Source organism: Bipolaris sorokiniana (assembly GCF_000338995.1).
Source record: "Bipolaris sorokiniana ND90Pr unplaced genomic scaffold COCSAscaffold_14, whole genome shotgun sequence".
Classification (NCBI taxonomy): Eukaryota; Fungi; Ascomycota; class Dothideomycetes; order Pleosporales; family Pleosporaceae; genus Bipolaris; species Bipolaris sorokiniana.
Genome location: NW_006911908.1, coordinates 809,934 through 823,788, shown reverse-complemented (window position 1 = coordinate 823,788; position 13,855 = coordinate 809,934). Strand labels below are relative to the sequence as shown.

The following is a 13,855-nucleotide window of genomic DNA, read 5'->3' as shown; positions in this document are numbered from 1 at the left end:
AGCAGACGACAGCCCAAGCAAGCGGGCGTTGGGAGCTCGGGCCACTGCCCACCCTGGACCTCTTCCGTCGACGAACATGACCAGTGACCAGTGACGGCACAAGCGCGCCACCTACCCGTTGCTGCCATCATCGTGCGTCCGTCCCGTGACCCAGCCCTGCCTCCATCGTCCTGTCGTGCTGTTCGTCTAGTGTACTGTGCATATGTTCATGTACACAGGTACATGTCATCTACCGACTAACCCCTCTGCTAATGCATCTCATCCAGACATCACCCCCCCGAGTTCGCATGCTCCTGCTCTAAACTCAGCCCTGCGCCCATCGTCTCCGCATCGCCCTCCCACACTGGGGAACGCCCGTGCGAGCTGGCCTTCACCGCCTCGAGCAGCCAAAGCAACCTCTGCCTGTGTCATGCCCACGCCCACGCCCACGCTTATGCCCTTTCTTTTTCTCGAGACCTGCCCACCATCCCGCTGCTCCGCCATGACCCAGCGTGTTTCGTTGACGAAGAATTGAGACCCTGCTTTTTTTGAACCCCTTCCCTGAACCCTTCCCCGCTAAGCATGCCAGCCCCGGACATACGAGTCCTGCTGCCGCTGTGTGCAGCACAGTCGATTCCTTCACCTTGATCATGTCTCTTCATCGTGTCCGGCACAGGGAAAAGTACGGCCGATTGGTTTGTTACACCACTCAACGATTAGCGAGCGTCCTAGCTCCGATCGATGACCGCATGCACTCAACCATGCAGTCTCCCCGTCCGTCCACTAGTCGAGGGAGTATCTCTTCAAGTTTGAGCTCTGTGACAATTCTTCATTCTTCTTTGCCCATTCCCCTCGTTTTCTGAGCCCTGGCAGACCTTAAGCAACATGACGAAGTCGCGGGTCATTTACTGGTTCCGGACCGACTTGCGTCTCCATGATTCCCCAGCTCTGAAAGCTGCCCTGGACCTTGACCCCGAATGTCTCTATCCAGTGTGGACGTGGGATCCACACTATGTCTATCGTGCCCGTGTTGGTCCCAATCGCTGGCAGTACCTCATTGACTGCCAAAATGACCTGTCCAAATCCATCACCAAGTTGAACCCAAAGTCGAAGCTTTTCCTCATCCGCGAAGCCCCGCAAACTTTGTTTCCCAAGCTGTTCAAGGCATGGAACATCACCCATTTAGTTTTTGAAAAGGATACGGATGCTTATGCCCGAGAGCGTGATGCCAAGGTCATGGAGATTGCGAAGCAAGCGGGCGTCGATGTCATCACCAAGACTGGAAGAACGCTGTATGATCCGGATGACCTGGTCAAGAATAACAATGGGAAGCCAACCATGAGCATGGCTCAGGTACAAGCAGCTGCCAAGAAGATTGGACCAGTCCCTAGACCCATCCCTGCACCCAAATCATTACCCGACCCTGGAGAAGTGCATCTGCAGTTTGACCAAGAGAAGCCAGAAAGCCACCCAGACATCAACTCGATACAAAGAGATGGAAACGAAGCCTCGTACACTGCGCTGGCCGGACCAAATGGCGATTTTGCTGTACCTACAATGGAAGACCTGGGTCTGAAACTAGCAACAACACCACATCGCGGCGGAGAGACGGTGGCCCTGCAAGCGCTTGATAAAATAATTGCAGACGAAGAGTATACGGCCACTTTTGAGAAACCCAATACCGCACCGACTGCATTCGAGCCCCAATCCACCACTCTTTTGTCTCCGCATATGCACTTTGGCTCTCTGAGCTGTCGTCTCTTCTACTGGCGCGCTCAAGATGTAGCCGATAAATACAAAGGAAGAGCCTCACAGCCACCTACCAGTCTGACCGGCCAGCTCCTCTTTCGCGACATGTACTTTGGCGCACAGGCATCACTGGGATATTCGTTTGGTCAAACCTACAACAACTCACACTGCCGCTTTATCCCCTGGCATCTTCCTTCCAAAGTCGATACCTCGTCTAGCCTAATCACTGGAGAATACACAATCGATAATGCAGAAGCTGAGTCCCATTTCCAGCGCTGGAAACAGGGCCGTACGGGATTTCCCTGGATTGACGCACTAATGCGGCAGCTGGCACAGGAAGGCTGGATTCATCACCTCGGCCGCCACGCCGTTGCGTGCTTTCTGACCAGAGGCGGCTGCTACATTGACTGGGAGCGCGGCGCCGAAGTCTTTGAAGAATGGCTTATTGACCACGAAGCTGCGTGTAACATAGGTAATTGGCAATGGCTTTCTTGCACCGCCTTTTTCGCCCAATTCTACCGCTGCTATTCGCCTGTAGCCTTCCCCCAGAAATGGGACAAGGAAGGTAACTTTATCCGCCGATACGTACCAGAACTAGCCAAATTCGATAAAAAATACATTTACGAGCCGCACAAGGCGCCGATTGCTGATCAAAAGAAATGGGGGTGTTTAATCAAGGGTGATGGGACTGCTGGAAGCGGTGTAGACGGTGCTCTGAAAACATATCCCAAGCCAATGTTTGATTTTCCCACAAGAAGAGATATTTGTCTCCAGGGTATGAAGAATGCATACCGTGTCAATCTGTACGGTAACTCGCCTCAGGTCCTTGATGGAAGCTGGCGCAAGTTATTTGATGATGATGCCGAGGGGCCGACTGAGGGTACAAAGGGTCCACCCGGTGCAATGGTCGAGCATGAAGACGACAAGGCAGATGGCCACGAGGAAAGCGGACATGAAGATGAATCGAAACGTACCAAGCGAGCGAAGCCAACGGGCAAGAAAGTAGATAAGAAACCAGTGCACAAACGGGAAGCAAGCCAAGCAACATTGGACGGAATGGTGACTCGTAAGAAGAAGAAAGACATCGAGACCACCTCTTGAAAAATCGCATCTCAAGCACGACAAATAAAATTCTCTCCCACGCTTTCATATATTCATCATCATAAGAACAAATGGGTATCATCATCATCATCATCATCAAAAACCCCCTAAGCATTAGCAATCCTCCCCACCCCCACCACCGTCCAAAACGCCTCCTCCCTCTTCTCCCTCTCCCCCTTACTCCCCCTCGAATCCCCTAAACCCCTCTCCTCGGCATTAACATCCGCCTCAAACTCCAACCTGACGAAAATCGGAATCTCCAGCAAATCATCATCCGGCTCAAGCTCCTCCTCCTCCCCATTAACCTCATCCAAGAACCCCGGTATAACCTCTATGGCGACACTCGTCCAATTACGGCCTTTATCCCAAATTTTGCCTGCTTCGATCTGGCCTGTTTCGGCGTTGATGGTGGAGCGGCGGGGCATGGGGGCCGGGGAGGATGAGAGGGCGTCGTCCCAGACGTCAGTGTTGGCGCCGACCTCGAACTCAGGACAGAGGATTGTTACGCGGGAGGAGACTCTGCCGGGGGTGGTGCTGCTGGTAGCGAGGGTGACGCGGATGGGGTCGAAGAGGGGGTTGCTGAGGTGGAGGAGGAAGTGCGCGGGGATGCCGGGGCGGAGGGCATTGTAGTTGAAGGGGAGTTGGGGCTGGGGTTGGGCTGATTGGGGTGCTGGTGCTGGGACGGAGCCGGGGAATGCGGGGACGGGTGGGTTGGAAGGGGGTGGTAAGGCGCGGACGCTGAGGCGGGGAATGTGGTTTAGAGCTAGTAATTTGATTTTGTAGCGCGTGGATGTGATTTTCGATTCGGGCTTTGCGAGAATGTGGCGGCAGGAGCGACATCGCTTTGAGCGTTTGGTGCAGAGTAGTGTTGGAATTGGGCGGAGCTCGTCGTCGAACTGTACGTGGGGGTCGAGCTGGGCAAGCTTTTGGGTAGGAGATAATGTAGCACTCCAACCACCCCTCTTGATACGCTCGATTGCTGCGTTTTCAGCGGCAGGATCGTGTGTTACCAGACCTTCCAATTCAGATGCTGCATCTCTCATGGGTGTGGGCTTATTCCGCTTCGACTTCTTCGTCGACGTCGAGTACAAGTTCATAATGCGAGAATATGCTGTAGGCGAGGAAAAGTTCATCTCCAGCGGATTCGACGGCGTCTGGGCGTCCAATTCCGCCTTGTAGAACGCAGCGAGATTCGCAAACAGGTCGTCGCGCGAGGGCGGTTCGTAACCCCCAGCATGCACAATGGCCGAGCCACGAGATGAGGCCTGCGGGTTTCTTGAATCTCTTCGCTGAGCCTCCAACTCTTTGCGTCTCTCTCGCTCCTTGTCCCGCTCCTTGATCGACGGTATCGGCTTCCCCCCATTCGCTATGCGTGAAATCTGCGAATACACGCCCGTATGCTTCTCAAACTCGATGCCCGTCTCTACTGTGCTCCAATGGCAGTACGGACACGCCAGGATGTGGCGGTCCGTTGTGCTGTGGTCGACGTCCGGGTTCTCGAGCAAATTGACAATCATGGGGGATATGCAGACGGGGCAGTTGAAGCAGTTGCGCGTGCATCTGTTGCCGTCGCTTTTGACGACCGAGCTGGGGACTTCGAAGAGGCAGCTGGGACAGTACCAGTTTAGCGTTTCTTCGATTACGCATCGTGGGCAGCGTATTTGCAGGCAGTCTTCGCAGTAGAGGAGGTGCTCGAGTGGGTAGAGGGCGTAGTTGGAGCGTGGGTTTCGTGGGTCGAGCGTCTCTTCTTCGTCGTCGGTTGCGGCGAGGACGTGCGAGGTGAGTTTTGTGCCTGCTACGCTGTTGCTGTCGAAGCAGTCACAGGCGTAGTATGTGTATGGGAATGCTTGTGCCATGGTGGTCTGCACGTGTTGCAATGGGAGGGTCTCGATTTGGGATTCCTCCTGCTCGCCGGTCTGGTTGTTGCGTGGGGGAGTGTGGAGGCCAACTTTTGGACAACGGAGGTACAGCTCGGTGGAGCCAAACGCCGATTGGCGGACTGGTAGTAGGTACCTAGGTATAGCTAGCAGCTGTGTTGACGTAGTACTTTTAACGTCTTTTTCTATTCACACCTCTTTCTTTGAGCGCATTGCCTGTCGGCTCAGTCAATTGCACAGCCCTTTGCAAATATGGCTGGTTTCTCTGTACGCGCTTTGATTTCGCCATGCAGGAGACAATGTTTTTCCCGCCAATTCACACGACGTTACGCTGTTCAAGCGCCTGGAGCGCCCATGCTCGAGATATTTAGTGCCCAGCAAAAATGGATGCAAAAGGAGCGGGCTGCAAAAGATGTTGAGACAAGTCGGAATGTAGATTATCTAAGAAACGAGGTTGCTTCACGGTTGTGTGAGCGAGTCTTGGTAGAGCCGCCTCTTGTCTGCAAAACGAGCAACTACTAAGACGAATAGGACATAAACCGACATTTCCCAAAAGTTCTCGACCTCGGCGCAAACGCATGCAATCTTTCTCGAGCATTGACATTGCCATCCGAGGACGCACCGGAAAAGGGTCCACGGTCTAAGCGCATCGGTACAATCACAGCCGCTGACTCGTCTCGATCGTTGCTCTACCGAGATGCAGACTTGCCCTTTAACAAGGAAATCGACATTGTGCGAGAGGTTCTTCCTACCTCGGAGTTGTTACCTTATGAGGCCAACACTTTCGATGCGGTCCTGAGCAATCTAAGTTTACATTGGATTAACGATTTGCCCTCAGTCCTTGCCCAGATTAACAACGTACTGAAGCCCGACTGTCCTTTCATTGGTGTCATGATGGGTGGTGACAGTTTGTATGAGCTCCGAACATCGCTTCAACTAGCAGAGCTCGACAGGAGAGGTGGTGTCTCAACACACACTTCGCCACTGGCAGACGTAAAAGATGTTGGTGGCCTGCTGCAAAAGGCTGGCTTCAACCTCCTAACCGTAGATGTCGACGATATCGTTGTCGACTTCCCCGACACTTTCTCATTGATGAAGGATCTACAGGCTATGGGCGAATCGAATGCCGTAATGGCGAGAGAGAAGGGCGCCATACATCGGGATGTGCTACTTGCTGCAGAGGGAATATACAAGGAGCTCCATGGCAACGAAGATGGGACACTGCCTGCTACTTTCAGGCTTATCTACATGATTGGCTGGAAGCCTAGTCTAAATCAACAAAAGCCGCTCGAGAGGGGGACGGGTATGTTTAGTATCAAGGATTACTTGGAGAAGAATGGAGAATCTGGGGAGGGTGAGAAATAAAAAGTTTCGAAATGCGGTCATTGTATCATTAACATCTAATACCCTGTACACTTATACCTAAGAATAAATGCTTTCCTCTATTGGTTCCGGGAGCAGATGCTTCGCTGATTCAGGAGTCTGAAGCAGCATGGAGGCGATGGCGTCAGTCACAGTTGCAGAATGGCAAGCTTAACAACGGTCGATAAGATATTGCCAAATACCAGAGGTCCAGAACAGTTCAAGAGAAAGTTGCTTCGTTTGCTTATCGATATTGCCCCTCTGCACTTATCGAACTCTCTTTTACAATACCTGATATACACTGGGATATTGACCGCGCTAGTGGATCTTCTGTTTGCTTCACCTTGAGCATACAGTCGCACCTGCTTATACTCACAGCGCAGGCATCATCACTTACTCGTCTTTACCGGCATACAACTGACGCAATGCACCATTGCAGCATAGACATTACGCTCCATTCTCAGTTGGATATCGAAAAGCTTCCTGAGTATCGCCCCAATCCCAGAGATGATCACGGGATCACAAGGTTCATGCCAAAGCCTTTCGAAAGCAAGACTTCAACATGTAGTGTGTTTGTGCCCGCTCTACCAGGCACCGCGTTCTGGATAAGCTATGCCGTTTCGCCGCCAGTTCCCGATGAGCACTACTTCTTCTTCAAGCTATATATCGACGGCGCGCACATTGTAAGTTGGTCGACTGGAAAAGCAGAGGGCTGGCAAGGTAAAACTATGTTTGGCCTATTTGAGAGTTCCGAAGATGCAGAGGGGGTTAAGAAGATCGAGAAACGTGTGCTGTGTTTCGCACCCCCGAGGGAAAATGATAGACACCGGGTAGGCATAATGGATGTGTTTGACGAGACAGCTTGCGTGGAGATACGAGTGCATCGTGCACATGCCAGAAAGCGGATTCAGAGGCAGGTAGAGATATACGAGGATACACTACATGCAAAGGAGGGTAGAGGGATCAAGTAAGTACGATTTGAATACGGAGAGGGCACAGTGCTAAAAGTGGCAGCCTCGTCAACGCTGGACGGGCCGGGCCAGAACAACCTAAACGCTTCTACAAATTCGCTCTTATCGATCCGGTGGACCGACCTTTCGCAACGTTCCGATACTATTACCGCACTCGAGACCAACTGCGAGACCTGGAGGTGCTTCGCTCAGAACATAACGGAATTGGAGAGGAGAACGACCTTTTGGTGATTGAGCCACATGACGCAAGTGTACGCAGTATTAGTACAGACCAGGAGACTCACAGTTTAGTCAACAGTGGACTACAGAATGATTTTGGAATAGACAAAGGAGAGACTAATACAACAAAAAACTGGAATACAATCAGCAACAAAGACACATCAGCGGCAACTGCCCGTCCCGCTCGACGCATATTGGTGAAGACGCCAATGTTATCTCGCAGAGAAGCATCCAAATGGCAGCCGCGTACATATGTCCCGCACGTTACTCCCAGCCCCAGGGTAGAAGAACTAGATGAACAGTCCGACAAGCAAGCGTTACAGAGGGATAGCTTCATGCCCAAACCGCCACCATCTTACCGTTTGTCTATTCCACCTTCTATCAAATTAGAGCCTACGAAACCGACTATTCGACCGCTCCCCAGTCTTCCACAAAGAAATGTTTCTCGGGTACATCCCATTTACCATCCTAACCCAGTGTTTGCCATGGGCGACCGGACTATGCGTACTCACAGTCCTGCGAAACCGTCAGGAGAAGAAACACTTACATCGTCATCAAAGGAATGTACGGGGCGAGGTCGCATGGAATCTTCGTTGATGAACGCCATTGCGTCTGTATGGAAGCATCGAAGTCGGCAAACACCACGTGCGGTAGCATCGACTAACAATATGTAGGCCTCGCCTGGTTTACAATAGTATGTGCCTTGTTGAGAGAAGAGGTACACCAGAATCCACGTACATCGGCTACAACTGTTCATCATCCGTCACATCTAGAGACCTTTTTTTTGGCAAAAGAGCTGGATGCTGCGACGATAGAGACGGTGAGAGGTCAGGCCGCGTCATGAAACATAGGACGATTGCCGACCCACCCATGATGCAAGGCACCTGGCGTTCATTGGCCGCTCCACAACCCCGCAGAATGCAGCTACCCAGAGCTTCCATCCCCAGCTGACAGCTCTCATCCCCAACACAAACACAACCTCGATCCCTCTGTATATTGTGTAACATCAATCTATGTCTCTGAAGTTTTAGTACCGAGTTTGCCCTTTTGTCTGTGTAATCGTTTGCGCGCGGGCCGCTCCAATGCGTTCCCTCGGAATATTCGCTACGGCGCTTCTAGCAAGCGTCATCGATGCTTCGACTCTCCAGCCTCCGGTCCTTCCGTTGATCGTAAGAAATCCGTATTTGAGTACATGGCTGCAGAATGCGCGTGAGGAGCCTTGGAGCAAATGGCCTATGTTTTGGACTGGTGCAGAGGTACGATTGCCCACATTTTTTACGGCGACATGGTTCCCAGCCACATTGGGTGTTGTGCTTACAAGCTCTTGTGTAGGTTGGATTCGGCGTGCTTGCATCGCTTCCTGATGAGAATCGAGTCTTTCCACTGTTGGGCAGGCCCCATGATTCTTTAGATAAAACCGACAAGAGGTATGCATGACATCTACACCCGTGACTTATTCAATGCTGACTTATTGGTTGTGCAGCTACACAATAGCGTATCCGGCGTACAAAGGTGCTAAGTACGACGCGTCCACTACGAACCTCACATACTCGCTTCAAGTATCCAAGAAATCCCAAAAAGCAGAGAACGTCGAAATCACTTTGTCGTTCCTCTCTCCCATAACACCCACATCAACTTTGCGACAGACTCTTCCGGCAGCGTATCTCTCCATACATGTAGAAGGAACTGTTGATGTCAACATATATGTTGATGTGAATGGTCAATGGGTTAGCGGCAAGAGGGAGAGTCTCATAGAATGGGGCCTATTCCAGCACATAGCGCCTGGTCTGAAAGACAAGCTGAAGACGTGGCAAGTGAAGCGCCAGGTCGAGCAACTCTTCACCGAAACAAATGATCAGCCCGAGTGGGGTCAGCTGCACTTCACAGGCCCAGCAGATGTACGTCACCAGTCTGGCACTTCCGCGTTACTCCGCCAGAGGTTTGCCCGAACCGGGACACTTCAGAACGAAGTGGATGGAAACTTCCGTGGCATCATGGATGAGGAGCCAGTTTTCGCTTTTGTGAAATCCTTTGAGCTGGGGAAGTCGAGCGCTGCTTCGAAAGCTGCCAGCGGTAGCGTGCTATTCACCCTCACCCATGTCCAAGACCCAGTTACACAGTATGCATCTGCGCGGGGCCTCACCTTCATGCGACCTTTGTGGAAGTCATGGTTCCATGATGAAGATAAGCTTATTCAGTTCCACTACGGTGACTTTGCCACGGCCAGCAGTCTAGCCAGCAACTACTCCGAGCAGTTGCGCATTGACGCCTATGAATCTGGCTCTACCAATTATGTCGACATCGTCGCCCTGTCTGCACGACAGGTGATGGGCGCGACCAGCTTTTCTGGCACCAAGGAAAATCCACTGCTATTTCTCAAGGAGATCTCTTCAAATGGTAATTGTCAAACTGTGGATGTCATCTTCCCAGCGTTCCCATTCTTCCTCTACACGCAACCCCGGTGGCTGGCGTACCTTCTTGAGCCGCTTCTTGAACACCAGCTCAGTGGGCAGTATCCAAACAAATACTCGATGCATGACTTAGGTGCTCACTTCCCTAACCTTACCGGACATGCTGATGGAAGGGACGAATACATGCCAGTTGAGGAATGTGGCGATATGCTCATCATGGGTCTTGCGTTGGTCAACTCGTTGACCTACAGCTCTCAAGCCGAAGCACAGTCTATTTGGTCCGCTGTTGGCCATGACGGCAATATGAAGGAGTCTGATGAGAGTATTTTTGGTCTTACAAGTATCGCCTCGTATGATGGCATCGAGTACATTGACGAAGTCTGGGGCGGAAGCACGAAGGGAGTTGACAAGGCTAAGAAATGGCTTGAAGGGAGTTACGATCTTTGGAAACAGTGGACTGGTTATCTCGTTGAAGATACGCTGGAACCACACAATCAGCGTAAGTACGCACGCATTGACTTGAGACACTGGCTAACTACAGAACCAGTTTCCACTGATGATTTCGCGGGCTGGCTGCCGCTTCAGACTAACCTTGCACTAAAAGGAATCGTCGGCATCAAGGCCTTTAGTGAGATTGCAGATCTCATGGACCGACCCGGTGATGCGAAGCATTATCGCAATATTTCCGACACGTACATTAAGAAATGGCAGGAGTACGCCATTTCGCGTGACGGTACACACGCTAAGCTTGCCTATAACTGGTATGGAAGCTGGACTACGCTCTACTCATTGTACGCAGACGCTGTTCTGTGTTTCCATCCTACCTTCACGAACTCGTCATCATTAGTCGACAAGTCAGATTACGCATCCGGTAACAAAGACGCGCAAAGGCCCTTGACACCTTCCAAAGACAGCTCGGGCCGCACCCCTATAACTGAAGACTTCATCCCAGATTCTGTCTATTCGTTGCAAAGCGAATGGTATGGAAATGTTATGCAAAAATATGGTCTGCCTCTCGACTCGCGCCATCTCTACACCAAATCAGACTGGGAATTTGAGGCAGCAGCTGTTGCAAGTAAGAAGGTGCGCTCTGAGATACTAGATCGCGTGGCCTTGTGGTTGAATGAGACGGTCACAGACCGAGCCTTTACCGATCTCTACGTGACAGAGGGTGATGGTGGCTTCCCTGGGCCGTGGTTCTTTGCCCGACCGGTTGTTGGTGGCCATTTCGCATTCTTGACGCTAGAGAGGGCTTGCGGTGGGGGAGGAAAGAAGTAGGACTATCATATGTAGATTATGGTCACAGTACTCGCTGTTGTTATTAAATTTCAGTGAGGACAATTATAGTCAGCTCCGCCCTCGTATTGAACAGTTTATGCACTCCATATGGTGTCTGTCTTGTGTTATATTTTGTATTTCTATTGATGCCAATCGTGGTTAGGGTTGGTGAACCAGTATCGAATGAGAATCAGCAGTCTCAGTTCCCAAGATCTAGTTCGTATTCTGATTAGTATGGCTCGTGGTCCGTCAACAGTCCTGCACGAACGCGACACTAGATGATACGATGCAGCAATCCCTAGCAAGAAGTATTGTACTTGGGACATATTTTATTTCAAATCCGGCACTCATGAAAGAAATCGCTTGTTGTTTCTCAACGCCCTTGGAGAATGCGCCCCGCTTTGTGATCCGCGACTTGAACAAAGAAGGTGGAAATCGAGCATTTCCTTTTTAGTATTCGAACATCTCGTCCCGCTCACCGACGCCATTTGCGACTTTTGCATTTCAAATTGAAGGATTTTTGTTTCAATACGCACTAATATCTGGACGATAAAATGGTTCTTTACGACGAAGACGGCAGAGTTGTGATCGTACACGAGGAATACCTAGAAGAAGAGGCAAGGCAAAGATGCATGCGTTCGAAAGACCCATACACAGATCCGATTGATGTGTGCAAGCAGAGGAACGGGCTAAAGACTACTAAAGATGTGGAAATCATCGTTGACTCACAAATCTTCAAAACCCTATATTGCGAAAAAATGTCTAGCTGGGGCAGCGATTTCGAATATATAAAAGGGTTCAGGCAAGGAAAGGACAAGAAATTGTCCAGACCTCTTTGCCGTGAGACTCTTATACTGTGTTCGAGCTTTGCTAAGGACTATTTTACGTATAATCCTAGCGACGACAAATTGAAACTCCCGGTCTGCTATCCACTAGTAAAAGGGTCCGACCAGGATGACGAGCAACTGGCATATATACGCGCCGATGAGATTGAAGCATACATTATCCCATGGCTCGACAAAGTGAAAGTATACATGAGCAGTCAAAAGAGCAAGGATACCACCGATGACAATCAACCAAAAAGGTCCAATCAGACTACAAACCAAAAGATGAAAGCCTACCTAACAAACCCCAACGGCCCAATCGCGATGGAAATCCCCCCATCCCTCCTCGAAAAAATCCACCTCTACAACTGCATGCTCCAACTCGGCCTCCCCAAATTCATCCAATCCCCACTCATCAACGCCCTAATCCTCCAACTCTACAAAACCAAGCTCTCCGCCTGCCACCTCGATGCAATCGAAATAACAATCTGCCGTCTCTACTCCCGCGGCATCGCAATCCTCGACCCAGTCATCAACCACCTCGTCGGCACCTACTCCCTCCGCTCGCTGTCCGACCGCAACCACCCAAAACCTGCTGGGACCCGCAAGCGCAAGCGCAAACACTACGCCCTGCCTCAAACGGGCAAGCTAAAAGCAGACGACGTAGTACGAGTAGACGGTAGCCTGGAAAATAAATTCGAGCGCGAAGAGTTGCGTGCCGTCGATTTCTCAGAGACAAACCGCCGATACCTGAAATTCACACGATATCAAGTACCTCGAGGCCGGCTTGGCACGGATAACTGCTTGATGCCGCCTAAATTGCCCGTTCTGGGGCATTGTATTAGACATTGGAGTGGGGTGAGAAGGCGTGGCGGGACGAGCGCGGCGCATACTGGGTTACCGCTTAATGTGGGGTGGGGGAAGAAGTATGTGGGGAGGGGGGATGAGGTGCTGGCTGATGAGGGGGATTGTGAGGTTGAAGGGGGAAATCAGTTGGTTGGGTTGGAGTATTTTCGGAAGAATGGGCCGGGGTTGGGGGATGGGGAGGGTGAGTAGGAAGAGGGGGGTGTGGTTGAGGAGGAGATTCCACGCGAGCACGAGATCCCACGTGAGAAAGAGAAGGATGTTTCTGACAAAGATATGTTTTCTGGCGAGGAGTAGGAGGTATGTAGATGCGAGAAGAGAGGGGGAGGAAATTGTTGTATTTGAGCATATATGTAATTTTACAGCTGTTACTACAAACAACTTAGTACATGTTCATTCAATTTCTGCAAGAGGTTCGGTTGATAGATGTGCAATAAGCGACTTGGCTGAAATTATCGACTGTAAAACTTTATATTAGGTTGTAATGTTTTTGCAAAGTTCTTTCCATGAAGGAGAGCGCCATATTGCATATTTTATTTATTTTCGACTTTGTGAATTCATTGGGTAGAATGAGAACGGCCTTCAGCCCCATGGTCCATCCCAGCCCAATATCATTCTGGAATCACCGCGCTCGACTCGTATACCTATAGGGGAACGCTGTACTCATCGACGCAAACAGGAAGTGCTTCGACAGCACCGCCCAAACCCTATCTAACCCAAATAATAACTAATCCAAAGGCCTGAAAGCTCCCAACTAATGCAACGAGCCTGTTATCTGACTCTGAGGCATCTCATCAGAGTTCCCCATCACTCCAACTAACTTCATCTTCAACATCCCGACAATGCCTTCCAACTTGTGCAACATGCCCGCGACCCGTTTCGACAAGATTGCTTAATGTCTCAGAATCCATGACAGCAGTGCTTTCCTGATGTCCAGTGTCTCTTTTGGTGGCAGGAACGCCAGGCGGATCATTATCTCCCGAGACTTTGTCATAGTGTCCCGGTGTCGTTGTTTTGACTTGAGAATCGAAGCTTTCATATGGAGAAGTAGAGCGGATGGTAGAGAGCGAAACAGTGGTGTTGCTCGGAATTTTTGTGGGCGTTGGCGCGATCTTTGGTGTGAGATGTCAGTTTGGTGATATACTTGAAGAGTTTGGGAATTTACCTGTGTTGGCATACTGCATGATGAAGATCGGAGGAGGCTCTATTGCGATAGGACT

The 13,855-nt window shown here is 50.8% G+C and overlaps 7 protein-coding genes across 7 annotated transcripts; 6 read left to right on the top strand and 1 right to left on the bottom strand.

The window, feature by feature from the left end:
* Positions 1-192: 192 nt before the first annotated feature.
* COCSADRAFT_244495 (uncharacterized protein) lies at positions 193-765 on the top strand. The gene has a single exon (XM_007705701.1). It carries the CDS (start codon positions 203-205, stop codon positions 512-514), a length of 312 nt encoding a protein of 103 aa, XP_007703891.1. The 5' UTR covers positions 193-202; the 3' UTR covers positions 515-765.
* A 1-nt stretch (position 766) lies between these two features.
* On the top strand, positions 767-2,883 carry COCSADRAFT_244496 (uncharacterized protein). Its single transcript, XM_007705700.1, has one exon. It carries the CDS (start codon positions 865-867, stop codon positions 2,827-2,829), a length of 1,965 nt encoding a protein of 654 aa, XP_007703890.1. The 5' UTR covers positions 767-864; the 3' UTR covers positions 2,830-2,883.
* On the bottom strand, positions 2,884-4,773 carry COCSADRAFT_244497 (uncharacterized protein). The gene has a single exon (XM_007705699.1). It carries the CDS (start codon positions 4,683-4,685, stop codon positions 2,937-2,939), a length of 1,749 nt encoding a protein of 582 aa, XP_007703889.1. The 5' UTR covers positions 4,686-4,773; the 3' UTR covers positions 2,884-2,936.
* Positions 4,774-4,920: 147 nt separating this feature from the next.
* Positions 4,921-6,273, top strand: COCSADRAFT_40212 (uncharacterized protein). The gene is made up of 2 exons (XM_007705448.1): positions 4,921-5,189; positions 5,238-6,273. The coding sequence occupies exons 1-2, from the start codon at positions 4,959-4,961 to the stop codon at positions 6,069-6,071; spliced, it is 1,065 nt and encodes a 354-aa protein (XP_007703638.1). The 5' UTR covers positions 4,921-4,958; the 3' UTR covers positions 6,072-6,273.
* A 220-nt stretch (positions 6,274-6,493) lies between these two features.
* On the top strand, positions 6,494-7,932 carry COCSADRAFT_345868 (uncharacterized protein; the record flags this gene model as incomplete). The annotated part of the gene is made up of 3 exons (XM_007705698.1): positions 6,494-7,035; positions 7,083-7,435; positions 7,484-7,932. The coding sequence occupies 3 exons, from the start codon at positions 6,494-6,496 to the stop codon at positions 7,930-7,932; spliced, it is 1,344 nt and encodes a 447-aa protein (XP_007703888.1).
* Positions 7,933-8,227: 295 nt separating this feature from the next.
* Positions 8,228-11,053, top strand: COCSADRAFT_40211 (uncharacterized protein). The gene is made up of 4 exons (XM_007705447.1): positions 8,228-8,514; positions 8,591-8,685; positions 8,742-10,168; positions 10,217-11,053. Exons 1-4 carry the CDS (start codon positions 8,341-8,343, stop codon positions 10,945-10,947), a joined length of 2,427 nt encoding a protein of 808 aa, XP_007703637.1. The 5' UTR covers positions 8,228-8,340; the 3' UTR covers positions 10,948-11,053.
* Positions 11,054-11,498: 445 nt separating this feature from the next.
* COCSADRAFT_345865 (uncharacterized protein) lies at positions 11,499-12,893 on the top strand (the record flags this gene model as incomplete). The annotated part of the gene is made up of 1 exon (XM_007705697.1): positions 11,499-12,893. One exon carries the CDS (start codon positions 11,502-11,504, stop codon positions 12,825-12,827), a length of 1,326 nt encoding a protein of 441 aa, XP_007703887.1. The 3' UTR covers positions 12,828-12,893.
* Between the last annotated feature and the right edge of the window lie 962 nt (positions 12,894-13,855).